Source organism: Cebidichthys violaceus, unplaced genomic scaffold, assembly GCF_023349555.1.
Source record: "Cebidichthys violaceus isolate CVI_PGR_0920_01 unplaced genomic scaffold, fCebVio1.0.p SCAF_11, whole genome shotgun sequence".
Taxonomy (NCBI): domain Eukaryota; kingdom Metazoa; phylum Chordata; class Actinopteri; order Perciformes; family Stichaeidae; genus Cebidichthys; species Cebidichthys violaceus.
Genome location: NW_027176274.1, coordinates 14,198,656 through 14,212,268, shown reverse-complemented (window position 1 = coordinate 14,212,268; position 13,613 = coordinate 14,198,656). Strand labels below are relative to the sequence as shown.

General features: G+C 41.4%; 1 protein-coding gene across 8 annotated transcripts in view; it reads right to left on the bottom strand.

The window, feature by feature from the left end:
• The window catches only part of mcf2lb (mcf.2 cell line derived transforming sequence-like b), a 41,103-nt gene that overhangs the window by 8,516 nt on the left and 18,974 nt on the right, over positions 1 to 13,613 (bottom strand). For all 8 annotated transcript variants that reach the window (XM_068705022.1, XM_068705024.1, XM_068705025.1 and 5 more), the window contains 11 exons: positions 12,145 to 12,259; positions 8,196 to 8,286; positions 4,704 to 4,823; positions 4,460 to 4,576; positions 3,924 to 4,073; positions 3,693 to 3,817; positions 2,676 to 2,790; positions 2,464 to 2,583; positions 1,548 to 1,739; positions 1,273 to 1,464; positions 546 to 705 (listed from right to left, as the gene is read on the bottom strand). In XM_068705022.1, the coding sequence (XP_068561123.1) occupies positions 546 to 705; positions 1,273 to 1,464; positions 1,548 to 1,739; positions 2,464 to 2,583; positions 2,676 to 2,790; positions 3,693 to 3,817; positions 3,924 to 4,073; positions 4,460 to 4,576; positions 4,704 to 4,823; positions 8,196 to 8,286; positions 12,145 to 12,259 (1,497 nt within the window). The remainder of the gene's footprint in view (positions 1 to 545; positions 706 to 1,272; positions 1,465 to 1,547; positions 1,740 to 2,463; positions 2,584 to 2,675; positions 2,791 to 3,692; positions 3,818 to 3,923; positions 4,074 to 4,459; positions 4,577 to 4,703; positions 4,824 to 8,195; positions 8,287 to 12,144; positions 12,260 to 13,613) is intronic.

The following is a 13,613-nucleotide window of genomic DNA, read 5'->3' as shown; positions in this document are numbered from 1 at the left end:
AAGTATAACCCTTGTTTCACCATGGCTTTATTGTCCTAATAGACACTTTTTTAATCAAAATTTCAGAACTTTTAGCGACACAATCCAGAAATAAAAAGGAGTTTATATTCTCATACAGGAGAAGAAAGACTGTAACAACCCTCATAAATGCTTTGTGTTTTCTTTTAAAACTGTAAAACACAGACCAAGAGCCATCCATGAGTGTATGCTTATGGCTGAAGTCACTAACAATTCTAAATTCACAAGGAGCTATCCCTCTCTTATAATTTCTGGGTTATTTGTGTCTGCAATGAACGTTGCTAAAAACTGTAGATTTCATGTTGTTTGACAGGAAATGCACAGCACAAGCCACAAGTGAGATCCATACTATCCATCCACTCTCTTAAGTGTTAAAGGGCTAAAATAATGTTTAGTCTGATAATGTACATGTAAGTGCTATACATAATGTAGCATTAAGGTCATGCAAAGAATGAAGAGTATAAAAGGCTCTAAGGCTCTTAATGGTGTGAAATAAATGCTCCATGTGTGGATGTGTGGGGACTGACCAGGCGAGCTGAGAGGGGATTTGATGAAGGCTTCGGGTCTGGGGGCTACCGGCTGCACCGGCCGGGTCTGTTTGGCTGCAAGCTTCTTCAGGCTGACCCTCCTCTTGTCAAACATCTCCTGCATGGACGCCTGCTTCTGGAAAACCTTTTCCACTTGGTCCTGATGCACAGGAAGTTGTCAATGCGGACATGTGCTGAATATTTAAGTAATTTTTCTCTCAGCATATCATCTCAAATTGATGTAAATGTGTAATGTCTAGCACTTTATCTCAATTTTGAGACATATTATAAAAAAACAACTTACATCTGACACAGTGTGCCATGGATTTTGCAATACATTTTTGGAATAGCTTTACAGTAATACAAAAATAGTCTAGATTGCTTTTTTCCGAGCACAAATAATGCCAAAGGCTTAGAGGGTTTCTTATAATGTCATATAATCATATAAACGGAAAAAAAAACAATGGTAAATTACTTCCACATTCATCCTCTTCTTTGTATCAAAAGATAAAACTTAAGACATAACATCTTCTTTGTGAAACAAAACAGCGTATTTTTGGAAATATAGTCAAACTTTTGCTAAACTCTGGCATAAATTCGTATCATACTGATGTTAGACATTTGTAGACAATAATATGGACATTGGCACCAAATTGTCACAATCCATTTGGCATTGATAGAGTGATGTCTAAAAGGGAAATTTGTATTTGTTGTTTGATCTCCTTACTCTGAACTGCTGGTTGAGCACTGCCTCATATTCACTCCAGATGGTACAGAGTTCTGTCAGTTGGTTCTGGCCTGCGTTATCCAGGTGACGCTCCAGCTCCTTCAGGGCTAGCTCCGCCCCCTCATGTGATTGACACTTGTCTACTGGCTGAGACGCCAGCAGGTATATACCATCATCAACCCATTTAGAAGCCTGAGGCGGACAGCAGAGGAGGAAGAATCAGTAAAAACAACAACAGAGAAGCAACTACACCAGGAGTGTGTGGGTGTTCTCACTCTCTCCAAACAGTGGTGCAGCTCCATGGCTTTGAGGAGACGGTCCTTCTTGGCCCTCAGGTCGCTGCTCAAATTCTCACTGATGGCTCTGAGCTCTCTGCATTTAGGCTGAATGGAGTCCTCAGCATAGTGGGAGTTCTGGATCAGTTCATCACCATCACAGGCCAACGACGAGGCTCTGTCCAGCACCTCCTGTGGACCAGTGTGGAGTCATACTCATTGAGTCAAGTCCTTCGAAGTATATTTTTTACCAAATTCTTCGTATCTAGATGAGCCTGAATGCTTTGAACGGTTTGTTTTTACATATATTTCGTAGAATATTCCTATGTCAAACCTATTGACTTAAACTTTCAGAACTCTTGAATGCACAGTCCAATAGCAACCAAAATGTAAGCAAATAGGCAACTGTCAACTCTGATAGGTCCTGCAAAATGTGATGGCATTTTGCCCACAGGTGGCGCTATAAAGCAACATGATACATTTAAATAGCCATGATGTGGTGGTTATGTGACTTTTTTGCTTGTACAAAGCCCTAATATTCCCAGACAGGATTGAAATACTACCCCAAAATCATGTCCACCATCGACCAATCAGCATGACTGGAATGCGCATTTCAAACACATCTCAAAGCAGTTCTGGATCCAGACTAGGATCCACTTTAAAAAAAAATATTTTCTAAGTAAATTTAGATGATTGTGCAGCTGGCAGAGCGATACATGAATGCTTTCTTAGATTTAATTAAGCTATGCTCAGTCAGACCTTTTTCAAGAAAGTACAGTGTAGTTATGAATGAGATTATAATCACATAATGTTGTAACACTGACTGGCTCACTGAAGTCACTATAAACAATATTATTCATCTATTCATGCCATGTTTAAACAAATCTTTAATTGTGAGGGGTTGGGTATTACTTACACAGACTCTCTCCTCATAGGTGGTGAGTTCACAGAAGATATGGTCAGCGTGGGCTGGGCTGATCCCCACCTCAGAGAGGGTTGCAAGTTTCTCAGACACCTGATCCAGCAGAGCCCTCACCTGCAGCAGAAACACCGCAGTCAGGTTTAAATAGGGATCATGTGTCATATGTCATCTTCTATGGACAATTTCACCTGAGCTAACAGGTTCACCTCTCTGTAGTTGTGCTCAAAGTGGCGCAGTTGGAGACACTGCTCCAGTTTGGTTTGATGCCTCACCCAGAACTCATCGAAAGCCGTTTCTGTCTCGTCTAGCTGGGACAACAGTCTGAAACAAGAGCAGAGAAAGAGATAGGACGAGGTGAGGTGGAGAGGGATTGTTAAAAAAAAAAAAAATCAGGGAGTAGAGTAGACCCAAAGCAGTGGGGGGAGAAATGAATAAAGTAGAAAAAGCAGTGGGAATACTGACCGAGGTATTTGGATATCTTTTCTGTGTGTGAATGTTGACATGGGACTCAGTGCACTCAGTGTTGCTTAAAATACCGCACTGACTGACCTCAAAGAAAATTGCCTTGCCGACTATTCCAACTACACTGACAGCAGAGCTGAGACGACTTTGAACAGATCAGCAGACATCAACGACAAAAAACCTTGCTGGCTTTAATCTTCGTTACATGGAACAATCAGAGTAAATTAAGAGACTGAAATCTGATGTGTGACAATCAAAACACTATATACTGCTGACACTTAAGACACTACGGTGTGCATCGTAAAGATTAATATTTGCAGTTACATTACAAAAGGTATGTCTTAAAATTGGTACTTTACCCTAACTAATGATGAAAAACTCCAAATACATTATATTTTTTATATGTAATGGAGAAAAGTAATAATTCACAATGTGAAGCTCTAAACTGAAAAGCGTATTTTCTTTCAACATTCTGTTTTAATTATTCACTAAATAATTGAAAAAGCATTCTTTATATTCAGTTTTTGAATAGCAACAGTGTTGCACATTATTTCAGTGTCACTGTTTCCCAAATAATGCGTCAACATACGCTGATGTATAATGTTTGGAAGCCTGAGCTTTCTGTGAGAAATGTCCAAACCAGATGTGTCAAAGATCAAAAGCAGCATCACTTCCATCTGTCTGGTTGCTTTATGTTAATGACGGTCTTGACTTATTTTTAGTAGCCAACCTGCAGCTTCATCAGCTCTAGTGGTTCTAACCTCTGCACAGTGGCCAGATTCTCAAGCTCATCCTGGTTCATGTTGTGGTCGGGGTCTCGCACCACAGGCTCATTGATGCTCTCCAGCAGCCTGCTGCCCTGATCCAGAGCTACCAGCAGATCCTCCTACAGACAGACACAGACAGGAGTGATATGATCCAAATACATAACTAATATTCATACCTAGTATACTGTATACATATAAATAATCTACGTGTGTCAACGGTGTTACCTTCATTTTGTCTTTCTTGTTGGTGTGTGTGCTCAGCAGGATGGTTGTGGCCTGGATTTCATTGGGGAGTTCAGTTTCAGCCAGTACAGTCCCAAACGACTGCAGGATCTGCGCTGTTTTCTTCACCATCAATGCAAAGCCTTCAATAGCCTGATGCAGCAAGACACAACAAAGACTGTTGGCATGCAACGCTCATGATGGAGGGATTTGTTGTCTTTATTGGAGGACATGCAGCAAAGGGGGCTAGATTCAAACCCAGACTTTTAATGGCCATCCTAAAGCACTGACCATGTATTGATGATGTCCGTGTCATTTATTCACTTTCATTATACCATGTTACCATGTATATACAAGACACAGCCTGACCTTGAGTGTCTGAATTTAAACCTATAATTCTCCTGTTTAATTCTTAATTGTCTTTACCTTTTACATGCACATATTTCCCTGAATGTATTCAAATATCTCACTCATAAAGTAAATGTGTGGCAGCGTTATGATCTCCATGACCACTAAGGTGGTGTATACAGTGTACATACAGTGCGGTGAGAGATCCACTTCTCATGGCAGTACTCCTGCGTTCCTCCGAGTTCCTGGGTCAGCTGGGAGCGGTCGATGTAGGCGTGGAGCTCAGTTATTGAGCTCAGCATGATCACCTGAGACAGAAACACCTGAAACTATTACACACATATCACTTGATAATAATCATATTAACTCGCATTTTTACAGTCATTCAATAAGTTGGTTTGGAACAACAGAGGAAAGAAGAGTGACAGTACGCACCGGCACCTTCATCTTGAACTCATCCTTGTTGAACTTGAAGAGGATGTCCGAGAGTGTGCGCTGCAGGAGGGCGGTGGGCCTCAGGACCAGAACCAGCTGGAGGTTCCCTGGGAAGGAGCCCTGAAAAGAGAGAGTGGATGGAGAGTCATTTACGCAATAGAGCAGACAGGATCCTCCTCCACCCCGAGTCTATTATACATCACACTTCTGTAGGACGGGCTCTGTTCTTTCTGCTGACAGACTGCACTTCCCTTTATATTCCCTGCCTTTGTATCCCGTGTGGAAACTCTCGCTCAAATACATCACAGCATGTTCGTGGAGTGTGTAGCGTACAAGAGCGTTGGAAAAGATGTGGGGGATGTGGGGGATGTCGGGGATCGTCCTGTGGCAGCAGGGACATTAATCTTCATGTCCCTGGGATGCTTCTGCGTGAATAATGAGGTAGTGTCACCACCAACTCATACATGTGGAGGCTAACAGGGCTTTCTTTACCCAGCTGGCATCGTTGAGACTTAATATGAAAAAATCTGGAGTAATGCGCTGTAATGCAAGTTTTCCTCAGCATAAAGCAAAGATACCCTAGGAGCATTCTCCTCATATTTATCATACTATGCTACCACACAGCTCAGCCAATAGAACCAATCAAATGCTAATAAAAAAGTCATAAATGACACAGACTGACAAAGTACTGCTGTGAAAGCAGTTGGATGGTGGTTAAGGATGGACACTGATCTCCCCTCCTGAGGCAATACAATTGTTAATGCTACTTTAATTAGCTAATGACCTAAACGGCTGCTCTGCCTGAATGGCTGCAATTTCCTCAGTGAGTTGGGGAATGCTGCTCTAAGCAGAAATGACAATGAAACCATCCTTAATAAGAACCACTTGGGATACGCACTGTTAATGGAATTAATAAATCAATTCAGTGTTTGTCCTCGTTGACCTGCCGAAACGAGGAGGAGCACTGTGAAAATGGTCACTCGCCATCTGGAGAGATGAAAATGATTGTGGGACATACTGCTGTTTTTATACCATGGTAGTAGTAGGTGCTACCATACAACAAAGAGCTGTTATATTCAGTGTATTTATGGTTGATTGTTTTGAACATGGTGTGCAGCAGATTCAAAAAGTGGCTTCCTTAAGGATAAGTCTGGCAAAAGTCAATTTTTTCCTTATCAACAAATTCCATAAAAAAGATCCATACAAAAACTGATCCTAATCAAGCCAAAGCCTGATACAGTATATCCCATGCCTCTGTGCCATGTAGCTCTATAGCTCCATATATAACTATAAAAACACAATAACCACACTGTTCTTCCATTACAATGAACACAGACAATGGAGTGTATTTTGACTCAATCCCACAAACACACAACTACAGTGCCCAGCTGTCTTAGGAACATATTTTTTCCCCCTCCTTTTAACAATGAAGCTATGTTTTGCTGATTAAAGATTAACGTCTTCAGTGAGCATGAATGGGCTTAGGGCAACAGACAGGGTAGAGATGTCAGAAAGTATTCAGAAATGCACTAAAGCATTGTTGGTTTTCCTGTTTTCATGGATTTGTTGACAACAACAACAACACTATAGAATATCTCCAGACTTAACCTTTAAATGCAAATTGTAGCTTCTAACCATTCAACCGTGCTGCTTGAATATGTGGTCGCTGGCAGTCATGGTCTACTTGTTCTTTGTCCTTTGTCAATTGTACGCTGAGAGATGTGCGCACACGCACGCACGCACGCACGCACGCACGCACACACACACACACACACACACACACACACACACACACACACACACACACACACACACACACACACACACACACACACACACACACACAAAGCCTCAAAGAAGAGACAGATAAATGACAGGAGAAGAGGCTTCCCTTTAGGGACTGACAGTAACTCTGCAGACTTAATTGGGATCAGTCTATGAAACACGCTTTCTGTCTGTCATCAGATCAAACTCAGCCATGCACGGCGACGGGCAGCTTTTCCTTGAAACACACTGACCCACATTCACACAAACACATGTACACAAGTGTGCGCATATAAATAGACACGCAGAAAGACAAAGGGAATCCTTCAACAGCATAAACATTTAATATCCTCTCATACACAAACACACCCTCATAACATGTACACACAGACTCAATAACCTCGCTGAGTGAATACATCACAGTGTGCTACGACTACAATGCAATTGAGCCCATGAACTAGACTCTACTACAAATATATACAGTAGCTGTAGCAGCTTGAATAGTGCCTGTTTTCTTCATCATCATCATCATCTATTTAGCAGCTGAATCACCCCAATCAGGACATGATTGCAGGCATGACTGAATGTCCCATATTGCCAGCCTGTAAACGTCCCCCTTGTGGGATTAATAAAGCTTGATTTAATTTGAAATGAGCGATGTGAACTCCCATGTCTCTCGAGACCATGTCTGGTGATATTCATCTCTCATTCTCTCTTGGACATTTCATCTTTTCGTATGTCTCTCTCTCTCTCTGTGTTGAGTTATTACTTTGCTGCCATCAGCGTTAATGATAGACCTGTAGAGATCTGTCCGACCCAAACGTTCCCGTTTCCTGTATATCAACAGCAATTATAATTTCTGTACTACAGCTGCAGGCAATAGAAGCTGAATGTTGATATGAATGAAGTTGGTAAAGCTGTTAAAACTCATACTATTACAGCATGAATCATGGGGCTGGTCTATTTCACATTGTTTTAGCCAGAAAGAGAGAGATTTGCAGAGAGATAGTGTGTTTATGAAAGTCATTCTCCCCCACACACATGTATTATGAAGAGCTGCCAGCTCATCACCTCCCGACACAAAACATATAGCCCAGATGAACAGAGAGCTTTTCAATTCCCAGAGGAGAAGAACAACTGAAATGAGCAGAATAAAGCAGAGTCCGGATTACTTTGACACTTCATTCTATTCAGCAACATAAATAACATTACTAGTCTCTGTCTCAAAAAAGGTGCGATGAAGCATTAAGTAGCAATTCAAAAGGTGACAGTTTATACAGCTGTTTCTCTTCTGCAGAATCATTCAGCAACTAATTACAGTGCAACAAAATATGTGTAAATACATCGGTTGTTTCTCTGCTGGTGCAGAGATGATAAGTGAGACATTTAAATGACTGCTTGAACAAAAGCAACATCATCTCCTTCTGTCTTTTTCTGGCATGTGACTGTCTATTTGTCCCTGTAGCTATGGAAACACATGGCAGGCTGTGATGGTGATGGGATAGAGATCAAGGATGAGGTTTACTCATATCTACCCCCCCCAGGGTGGAAGAGATATTAGCAGTGGAGCTGTGAGAGAGAGATGGAGACGCTCCAACACCTCTCTCTGGCCTGACAGACCCTCCCCTGTGGGTGAGGGTTAGGGTTGACTAAAACTGTTGTTCCTCTCACACACAGACACAAAGACACCAACAACACAGAGAGAAAGTAAGCGCACGGTCAACTTACTGCGATACGAAGCAGGGTCCCCTTGACGGCCGCCCATCGGTCTTGCCGGCGATCGATGACAAGGATGAAACCCACGCCGGTCGAAGACAAACTGAAGCACACAGAGAGACAACATGTCAACACAAATCAAAACACTGGTCTAATTATACCCAGCCACATGGTGAGCAGGGCTCGACAACAACACAACGAATGGTGAAAAGAGATCACATCAACTTTTAACTCTGAAAATGATAAAATCACAGACTGTAGCAAAGTGTGGCGGGCCACAGACTGTGCCACAATCTAATAACTCCTAACAGACACTTTCAAGGACAGAAAAGTAGTTAGCACTCAGAAACACAAGAGCGCAAAGAGAAAAACACATAAAGACATAAAACATACATGTACTTTTCTGTTGCCGCGTGCACAGTGAGACACTAGTGAAGCTAATTGCTTGTTCACAGCTCGTTGTTTTGTTATGCTGCTCTTTATCTTCTCAGACAGCTGGTGCAGTCCATAAAAGGAGATGCTGTGAAGTACCTCTAGATTTCTTGGCCCCCAGTTCTCTCCCCGCTCCCCCCTTCCCCTACCCTCCTCTCTGGTCCCAGAAGAGAGCAGGGCTGTACGGTTTACGCACACCGCCAACAATCACTGATAATGACATGTGCAGCTCACCGGCAGACTGCTCTCTGTACACTTGAAAACTCGATGCAACTACAGTGCTGTCAGAACCATGCTGGAATATCAGAGTAATCCTCAAGTATTTCCTTTCGTGTCCACCATCCTGCAACGACTTACTGCACAAACAGGGTGGCAGCACGTAAAAAAAAAAGAACTCCTTGGGACAATAAAGCCAAAATAAAAACACAGGACACGGGGTTGTGTCTCAGAGGTAGATCCCAGTGTGCTGTGCTGTTTGAAGGGGAAAGAGACAAATGCTTCAGACCACCACAGCATCCAGCCGGCCCCCCTGCACTGCATCCATCAGTCATCCAATGAGACACGGAGCTGCTGAGACAGGAGCCTATTACAGAATGGCTGCAGAGTGATGAGCAGCACTAGAAGCCAGTCAGCAGATGTGGGGGGAGGGGACAGACTCAAAGGAGGGTGCTTCTGTAACACAGAATGTTAATTCATGTCTGCCTCTCTACTTTATCTCACTGCAACATTTACATTCTTAGTGGCACTCATCCTTGTTTTCTGCACTTTTCCATCACCTTTATCTTTTCCTGTTCTCTCCCTCCGTCATCCCCGTTTCTCAGCTGTGCGTTCAGTCACCCACAGAGACTCTTACAGCCACTCGGGCTTTCAAAGCACAAACTGTTTTAACCTCAGCCGCAGAGGAGGAGGAGGAGGAGGAGGAAGAGGAGAGCGGGCGAGTGGGACAAGAGCACTTACTGCCTCCAAGACATTTACGGCTGCTAAGATGAGACGGTGGTTTATGGTGAACATAGAGCACCTGAGGCTGAAAGATCTGAAGAAGACGATGAAATAACTCTCTGCTGTCGCTGCTAAAAGACGATGTCCCAAACTGTGTGTTATGTGTGACAGATGACATCTATTGCTTATGTCCCATTTGATTTTCAATATTATAATACAATAATTTTTATCCATTTCTCCTGTTAATTCTATTGGAACTATGGGTGTAAATTATACCATGGCATATTTATATTGTTTTGAAAATGTTAATTAAATGAAATTGTGATTAAACAAACCTTTTATAGGGTATAGTGCAATTAAATGCACTATACCCTATAAAACAAATCAACAATTTAGAATTTTGGTTCTGAAAAGGTTATTTTGAGTTTATAAAAACGGAAATAAACACAAGGGGCCTTTTGAATCATATAACGTCTTGTATGGTTATCATTTGTATTGCAAACAGTTTATTTAACTGTTTAATTCAAATATGCATAGAAACCACCTGGTAGTGTTGCTGCTGCACATGCATCCGTGTTCTAATAATAATTGGATTCCTCAGGACAAAGTGTGAAGCTGTGAGTTGTAAAAAGGCTCTGCCTAATGGCGATGCAGTGATGAGGGAAATTTGCTGCCTGAATGCATACGCAGACTTGGCAACACACATCCTGCTGCAGCATCCTCTTCTTCTGTTGCAGTGAGCAGCGCAGAGAAAGATTGCTCGACTATAAGAGCAGTGGTATATTACATTAAAAACAGATTAAATAAGCCACGAGGGCAGTATGTGTTTCGATTCAATATGTCTTAAAATTACTGCCAATGGTACCTTTTAACATAGAACCAATCAGCATAACTAGATCCATGTGTGCATGCATTTGCAAAGCCAAGGAGAGATAAAAAAAAGAAGAGACAAAAGACTATTAATTCATTCCTGTTTATAGATGCAAAGCCCAAAGTACATGAATTAGGATCCAGAAAATCCTGCGACACGACTGAAATTGATTTAATACTAAAAATAAACACTTAGAGTTAATAAGGCCTGTGCAATTATATATATATATACATATATATACATATATATATATATATATATATATATATATATATATATATATATATATGAAATATGTCATGCTACGACACAACATATATGTTTTCTGGTAGTTCAATAAATAAATAATTTACATGGAATAACCATATGGTATGTTTTAAATGACCTCTCCCATTAATATTGATCCAAAGGTATTTGTTTCAAACTAGCAGCAGCTGTTCAAGGGCACAACACAGAGTTGTAGGACACTTGTCCCCAGCTGTGGACCGTGTGCCCTGCCAGGGCTGTCGGTCCCTCAGGTAGCACCAGCCATCTGCCTCTGTGTTCAGAACAGCTTGAGGCTCCAGTTTTTAAAAGAACAACATTTTGAAAATAGCTGAAATAGGCTGGAAATTTGATAATACCGCTTGTTCATTATTGATTAGAAATGATTAAAGTTTCACTTTATTGGTTCAAGTCAGTGACAAAAAAAGCTGTATTGGCTGTATTGTTATTATCTAAAGGCCTAGAGACATTAGCACATGTAGGTCGTCATATCGACATGCCTGTGTGAACAGGTCCTCATGTGAATTCATCACACACAAGCGCACACACTACAGGACTCAGCTTTGCTCAGCTGTCGGTATGCATTATGCAGATTCAAACGCTAAGAATTGCTGCAGTTTCTATTTTACGCACTTTGCTAGTCCAGTCACGATAAAGGAAGGGTGGGACAGCCGGGGGGGGGGGGGGGGGGCGGCTAAATCATGTCAATGCAAGACTTAATAGTGAGGAAGATATCAAAGAAAAAATGAAAGGGTACAAAAGAGGAGTCAGGGGATGGCTTTCTGGAGGAATAGTTGGAGAAAGAGATGGTTTCGTACATTTCCCTTCCCCCCCATGTCTCGCCCAGGTCTGTCCATGTGTACAAAGACAGTCTGCAGAGCACTGATAAGAGACCCTGGATTATTAATTGGCCATTTTATTAATACAGGAACCACTCTTCCCCTTCAGATATCTATGCAATACACACCGACTGTCCCATCCACTGCATAAATCCTCTGCAGCTTACATCTTTATGCAGTTGTGTTTAAGTATTCACTGCCACCTACTGGCAGACTTCGTACACAAAGGCATCTTCAAAAAGTAAAATGTTCATCTCTACTGTATCTCTGACTGAATTACATCCATGTATGTTGAGTTCACTTGACCTGCATGTCTTTGGAGTCCAAACCCCGGAAACCCCTTCTACTTTATCACATGGTGTGTGAAATGTATAAAAAAAACATGACTGTAGCTCTCAGTTTATCCATAAACCCACACAGGTTCATCAGCAGTGTTGTGCTGCAGCATTAAGAGGGAGAACAAAAGTTGCTGGTAGTGTTAAAAAAGTGTTGATAAACAAGGGAGGATAGGACATCAGTGGTAATACCAGGTAAGAAAGAGGACGCAGCTACGATTAGATGACTTGAAAAGAAATCTCAGATTTGCCTGTGACAATCAGCCAGTGAGGGACTTTACCTCGGCACACTAGTCAGGTAGGTCAGCACGTTGTGAAACTCTCCGTCTGTGATCTCTCCAAACGCAGGGAATTCTGGGAACACAATGATGGGGCTGCCATTATCTCCTCTACCTCCTAGAAAATTGGAAAACAGAGGAACATTAAAAATTGCCGCATGAATATATAGGGATTACCTGTAAGAATATGTTGTGTATATCTCCTTGGGGATGTTGCAAATCAGTACAGCATAGAATAACATAATTTATGAGGCAAAGAACAAACCATATGAATGCATCATAACTTTCAAGCTGCGAGTCTCTGTGTTGGGGGCTCTGACAATCAGTCTGACAACAAAATGTTTTTTGATGTATCACAGTTAGAATAAAGGAAGAGAGCGCTGAGGAAGAAGAAACAATGGCCACATGGGGGCACTGATGTTAAAGCTGTATCACTGATGATTGGAGACTGTACAGAAAAAACTGCAATATCCATCATAAAACAAACAAAAGAAAACAGTGGTTTGACATAATTGTATTTTCTTCCAATATAAAAAAATTATTTTAAAATAACTAGCATTTTTAAATAAATGTCAATATCTGAAAAAGAGGAGGATAAGTTAGCCCACAACAGTCAACAGTTGATTTAATAACGTAATACAGTTATATTATCTCATTATTATACCCCTTACACCACCATCTCACCACACAGTTCTACCTTAAAGTCCCTGGTTTCTAATCTCTTATATTCATGATTAAAAAAGCAACAATCAAAGACAATGTTTGGGAAAAGAAATGTTTTTTTAACACCTAAAGCTAATCTGCTTCCTCTGGACTGTATTTGTGTTTAGATTTGATAAACAGTGGCCAAACAGCTGCCATTAGATTGAAATAAATATTCTTCAATCCTCATTAATCCACAGAAATATGTGCCATCACCTTTTCCCAACAGAGCTCCGCCCAACTCAAACGGGTGAGAAGAGCATAGTGAAAAATATAAATATGGAAAAATGTCTCATGCGAAATAACCAAAACTCTAATGTTACCAGAAAGGTGTGTGTTCTTGTTAGACCCCATTGCTAATGGTAAGACATGGTGTACACAATGACACTAACACCTTCAATCTCAACTCTTTCTCACACACACACACACACACACACACACACACACACACACACACACACACACACACACACACACACACACACACACACACACAGTTGCTCTGCTCTGTCAGCGCATGTGACTGGAATATTAATCTGTCTGCCTTTTCTTCTCTCATCACTATAGCAACAGCGAGTGCATGGTCATGGTTTCAACGTCTGCTTAAATATTTGTCTTGCTGGCTGCAGTCACAAGGTCAGCTCTGGCACACAGCACTGTAATGTAAGAAATTATATAATAATTATAAATAAATAACTGGCAATCTCAGTGAAAGACGCCTCAAATGTTGTGGAAAGACACAAAACATGGATGTTATCATAAAAGTGGAC